The 5807-nt window shown below is 58.3% G+C and overlaps 1 protein-coding gene across 2 annotated transcripts in view; it reads left to right on the top strand.

The window, feature by feature from the left end:
* PTPA (protein phosphatase 2 phosphatase activator) overlaps positions 1-2546 on the top strand; it is a 35721-nt gene extending 33175 nt beyond the window's left edge. For both annotated transcript variants that reach the window (XM_004713259.4, XM_045288575.1), the window contains exon 9: positions 1118-2546. In XM_004713259.4, coding sequence (XP_004713316.1) covers positions 1118-1195 — 78 coding nt within the window. In that variant the 3' untranslated portion in view covers positions 1196-2546. The remainder of the gene's footprint in view (positions 1-1117) is intronic.
* Positions 2547-5807: the final 3261 nt, after the last annotated feature.

The raw sequence follows: 5807 nt of genomic DNA on the forward strand, positions 1-5807 counted from the left end.
CAAGTAGAAAGAAAATGTTTTGAGAATGATGATGGCAACAAATGTACAAATGTGCTTGACACAATGGATGGATGGATTGTGATGAGTTGTAGGAGCCCCCAATAAAATGAATTTTAAAAAAGAGTGCCAGTCCTGGAGACCCAGATGGCAGTTCTTCCCTGACCTCCAGAGGTGCTGGGGTCAGAATGGCCTTGCTGGTGGGGCGGCGGCAGCAGTATGGAGTTTGTAACCCTAGTAGGGGTGAAACAGTCTGTCCCCGTGCTTAGACGCGCCTCTCTGGTGGCTCAACGAGGCCGCCAGGCGTGTTTTCAGGTGTCTGCTGGCCTCAGGTGTGCCCTCTTTGGCAAGGTGTCAGTGGAGGTCATGTGCCCTCTCTATGGTGGTCTTATTTGCCTTTTTGTTAAGTTGTTGAAGTTGTCATGTGTAGTTTGGTGGTTTGATTTTCACTGGATAGATGGTTTCCGCAGTTATTTTCCCAGTTGCTAGCTTCCTTTGGTTGGTGATTTTGTCAGTGTGCGAGGTCATCTGCTGTTGCAAGTGAGGCCGACAGCACTGCCCTGCCTGTGCTTCCGAGAGGGCTCCGGCTGGTCTGCGCATCTTCAGGCCTGGAGTTCATCATGAACTGGGGTTTTGTTTGTGGTGCGAGACGTGGGCCCACATTTTCTACATGTGAAAATGCAATTTTCTGAACACTATTTAGTGAAGAGACTCCTCTTTCCCCATCAATGGATTTAGCAAATAACCATTATCAAACATCAGTGACGTCACTTCTGGGCGAGTCCCCCTGGGGCCAAGGGTAGCACTTGGCTGTCCCTCCTCACAGCTTGCCCTTGTGGAGCGGGGCCATTGGTCTCTGTCTCTCGGGCCCACCCTGCTTGGTGGCTCTGCCTGGGGGGGAGTTGTGGACTCTGGGTGGGAAGGGTGGCCGGAACCAGAGGCCTGTCTTGCTGGGGCCGGAAGGCCTGGGGTCTGCTCTGTAATGGGGCCATTCCTGGGCCCCAGATGCAGCCCCCCTGGGGATAGCTCCACCTCACTGGGCCAAGCCCCTGAGTGGCCGTGGTGCGCTGTGGCCTGAGGCTACTGTGGCACCCCTCACCCTACTCTTCCTCTCCCACAGTGCCTGGAAAAGTTCCCGGTGATCCAGCACTTCAAGTTCGGAAGTCTGCTGCCTATCCAGCCTGTCACATCATCCTAGGAGGGCCTCGAAGCCAGAGCCACCCAGACTGCCCTCTCCACCCATCTGCGTAGCCCCCTCCCCTCCTCCCCCTGTTCTTTGTTTGACTGTTTACTGGGGTGGGCGTTGAGCTCAGGGCAGAGCGGGGAGTCAGGAATAAGGCTGATGGTCCCGAGGTGGAGGTGGGAGAAGTGACCAAAGTGGCCAGTTTCCTTTCCTCCCCAATGGCGGAGGGGCAGGAGAGGGACTGGGCCTACCCCTCCTGTGCCCTGTGCCTGCCCCTCCTCCCCGCCCTACTCACCTGCTCAGCCCCGTTCTGAGACCTGGGGCTGCCCTGCGCCCTCTGGGGGCGGGGACTCTGCCCTTCTGCCCCGCTGCTTTCTCTCCTTGTGGCCGCTGCCTCACTGAGGGCTGAAGCAGCTGCTCCCCAAAGGCGGGGTCAGTCCCTGAGCCCCACAGGGTCACCCATGTTCAGGTGGCATCTGGGTGCTTGGAGACTGGGACCGGCCGGGGATGCGGGGTGGGGGTGGGGGCAGGAAAGAGAATCCCAAGCTGCTCTGCCTAGTGGCCCAGCTCCTGTCTCCTTGCCCCTCCCCCCGCCGCCCCCCTTCCGGGCTTGGGGGCACTTGTCTGCAGGCCCTCCCTGGCTCTGCTGCTCTTGGGCACTTGACTTGGGGGTCGCTTCTTGAGGACTGTCTTTCCAGAGCTTTCCAGGGGCTGGAGCGGGTGGCAAAAACTCCAGGGGTGGGGCAGTATTGAGTGTGCAGCCCTGGATTTCCCAGGCTGCACCCTTCTCAATGTTACGGCGTTTCTTTCTGAGGCTGCTCGCCCTGTTTCTCTGCACCTCCCTACCCCCCGGGGAAGGTGAGGGGCTCCACTGTGTGCTCTCCCGGCTCCTCAGGACTGGAGTGGGTCTTGCTGGGTGAGGTCAACGATGGCTCCCCAGCCAGGGCATGCACAGTGAGGGCTGGGCGGAGGCCGGGCCCACCTGTAGGCAATCTGTGACAGCAATCAGCCAGCCCCTGTTTTGTCCTCTGGAGCCGTTCCTGGGCCTGGCTTCTGCAGCCTCACCCCTGCCCCCCCCCCCCCCCATGGCTGGGTCCCGCCTACCCTTTGAGGAAGGGTGGGCACTGGAGAAGCACAACACAGGTCTTGGTCCCCCAGATTCAGGCTGACCGTCTGGCTGAGGCAGGAGCCACACGAGTCTCAGAAGTAAACCTTTTCCTAGGAGCTGCCCAGCACCTGCTTGCCTTCCTCACTCCCTCCTGTGGGCCAGACCTCTGCCCACCTGCCCCTCCAGGTCTGCGCCAGCGCTCCCCACCCCTGTAGCCTTCGCTGCTGTTGGGATTAAAGCCTCTGTTTGCACCCGTCACCTGTTTGAGCTCTGTCTGTTCACGCCACGTGCTCCTTCCACCTCCATACTCTGCCCCCGTCAGGTCCCCGTGGTGTGTGGCACTTGAGCTGTTTCACCCACAGGGAGTGGCACAGCTTTCCTAGCAGGGTGACAGGCTAGGGGGTGAAGTGTAGTGGGAAGGACGTAGCATTGACGGAGGGAGAGGAGGCAGGGTCGGTGGGCACTCCTTGAACTAGGAGTCAGGAGGGATACCTGGGAGGATTCGAGGTGGGGGGAGATTCTGGGGCCACGGAGGACTGGGAGGTGAGGTGCCTTCTAAGACCTGTGGCCAGGGCAGTTGGAATTGCTGGTGTAGAGCCAGGGGTGGCTTCTGGTGGGTGAGAGAGATCAGTACAGTGACAATGTTGAGTCACCAAGAGGTGCTGGTGGCGCTGTGGTTAGTTGTTGGTTGGGACCCACCTGCTCTCCTAGGAGAGAAATGGGATAACTGCTTTCAACAAGACCCAGAAGCCTTGTGGGACAGTTCTCCGACAGGGTCCCTTGTTCCTCGGAACACACTGGAGGGGGATGGGCTAGTGCCTGCAGGGGAAGTCGGTGCAGGAGAGCAGGCCTGCGGGGGCCCTGGGGCCATGCTGGTGTGGTAGAGGCCAAGGAGACCCAAGGTGGCCATCTTCTGGGCCAGTCTCAGGAGGGCAGTGTTGGCCCTGGGTCTCCGCGGTAGCTCAGGGCTGTGTCAGTGTAGGGATGGGATTGGGGGCAGAGGGACCCCAAAAGGCTCTCTGGAGCAGGTGACCTTTGGATGCTGGGTGCGGATGAGGAATGCTCCCGGTGGGGGCCAGTTGCAAGGCTGCAGAGGCAGGCGGGGCCTGGCCTGTGGCGGCTGTGGTGCCCTCCAAATTCTAGAGTTTGAAATCTTGCAAGAGCTGCCCATCTCTTTCACACTTGACACGTCCACATTGGGTCCTTTGCAAAACGACTTGATCATCCGTCTTGTGCACTTGGCTACTGCGGGGCCCTTGGGGAACTGTGGGAGGCCACGGAAGATGGGTCCATGGCCCCTCTGTGAGTGGGAGGGTGAGGGTGAGGGTGTATGTGTGTATCACCCAAGTGTTGAGTGCTAGCCATGGAGGGAGCTGGGTCACCAGCCGGGTTGAGGGCCCTGTGCAGGGCCTACTGCGGACCTGGCCCAGGAAGAGGGCGATGCAGACAGAATTGGGTGGTGAGAAGAGAGTGGAGTTCTTGAGCTGGGGGCCGATTCTAGCATGGAGTATATGTGCAGATTCTGGAGGACAGGTGGGGCAGTCATACACCGGGCCGCCCCTGCAGCCATGGACAGTTTGCCTTGTTACGGAACATTCTTACAGCTAAGCGGAGAAAGTACTGCCACTTTTGGTCAGAAACACAAAAATCTACATTATCGACCCGTCTGCCTCCCTGCATAGACAAAGGACCGGAGGGCTGTTTATTCAGGTGTTGAGGTGCTTATCTTGGCGGGGAGGGGACGTGAGGGTTTGGGAGGAAATCTGATTGCTTTTCAGACGTGCAGAAGGTGAGTGATGTGTACAGGGTGTCACACCAGCACTGAGCTGCAGAGACAGGGTTGCGGTGAGCTTTCACTTTGTGTGTCTCCTGTCTGAGTCATAAATCTTCCCACAGTGTGTATGTTGTTTTTGTTGTGTGTGTGTGTGTGTGTGTGTGTGTAATGAGTTAAAATGAACTAAATGGATTAAAACGGAACGAAAGGAGAGAACTTGTCCTTCTGGGGAGGAGGAAGAGTAGAGGGGAAGGTTGGACATCAAGGTCAAAGGTGTGGAGCTGGGTGCTGGGCAGGTGGTTTGGCCCAGAGCCTACCTGAGAGTGACACAGCTCCAGGGGAGGTGACCAGGTGCGGCTGAGACTTTGAGGGGGCTGTCCATGCTGGATCCAGCAGGGGCAGCCAATGGGACTCTTCATGGAGCCTTGGGCCTGAGGGGAGCCAGCAGTCTCTGGGTAGCAGGCTCCTGGGCCTGGCAGTGACCTCTGGGTCCTGGTCCTACTCCTGTGACCCCAGCAGACAGGGATTAGGTGCAGCGTTTGAGCCTGGAATTGAGCCACGCTTTGTCTTGAGCATGGGCTGACTTGAGGAACGATGGCATCATGGGTTGAATTGTGTCCCTGAACTACGTAGCCGCTTGTCTAGGCCATGCTCTCTGGTATTGTGCGGCTGTCCTCCATGTAGTGATCTGATGTAATTATCCTCCGTTTTGTTGTGAGTCCTGACCTCTGCGTGCCAAGGAGGTAAGACTTGGACAGCTAGAGTCACGAGTCACAGCCTTCTTGTGGACATGACCCAAGTCTCACCTTTACGCAACTCACGCCCTGGCTTGAGTCCCACCTCTCGGCTCACAAGAGAGAAGAGAAGCGAGAAGTGAACGGAGAGGGAGACCTGCCTGCCACCAACAAAGAGGACCTAGGGGAAGAGCACACCTTTGATCCTGGGGTCTCTGCTCGGAGATGTCAAGATGCACGGGGATCTCCAAGTAACACCAGACCCACAGGTGTTGAAAGGACACACGGACCTTATCCCAGATCCAGCAAGGAGAGAAAACATTGACTTTGAACTTCATGCCCTTTAAACCGTGCAAAAGTCCGTTTCTGTGTGTGACAGGCACCACCTGCCTGTGGTAGCAGCAAGGTAGGGCAGCAAGGCTCCGTCCCGTTCCCCGCTGCTTTTCCCTGAGTCCCAGCAAAGGGCCTCCCTTCCTCCTCTTCCCCTGAGCGGGTGGTGGTGGGGACACGGTACTTTACCAGGGACATTGGGAACACCACAAGATCTCTAGGGAACATGACCGAGGAAAGGCCTGAAAATCCCACCGAGCTGTGTGGCGGGGGCAGGATACCCTGTGTGTGCTTCCTCTGCCCACATGCTGGAAATCCAGGCCGGTGATGGCAGGTGGGTGGGGTCTCACCGGGTGGGGTCCCACCCACAGAAAGAAGCAGATGTCATCCCCTTCTTCCAACATGGCAGTTGGTCAGTAGGCCCCAGCATCCCCTCTGCCAGGGATCTGCTGCCTCCCCGCTGCGCGCTTGGGACCCTCTCCCGTGGGGCGTGTGCTGCCAATCTCGTGATCTGGTGGGGAGCACACACATTCCCTCTCTCCCCTTATTTCCTTTCAAAAGGGACCCTGCAAAGGTACTCAAAGCACAAGCCCTCAGGTCCCCCGAGCCCAGCCACAGGTGGAATCGGCAGGTTGGGGGCCCCGGGCCAGACCAGGCCACTCATACCTGTGCCGGAGAGGA

This window comes from Echinops telfairi, unplaced genomic scaffold (genome assembly GCF_000313985.2).
Source record: "Echinops telfairi isolate 266 unplaced genomic scaffold, ASM31398v2 ScPeMD7_22;HRSCAF=79, whole genome shotgun sequence".
In the NCBI taxonomy this organism is placed as follows: domain Eukaryota; kingdom Metazoa; phylum Chordata; class Mammalia; order Afrosoricida; family Tenrecidae; genus Echinops; species Echinops telfairi.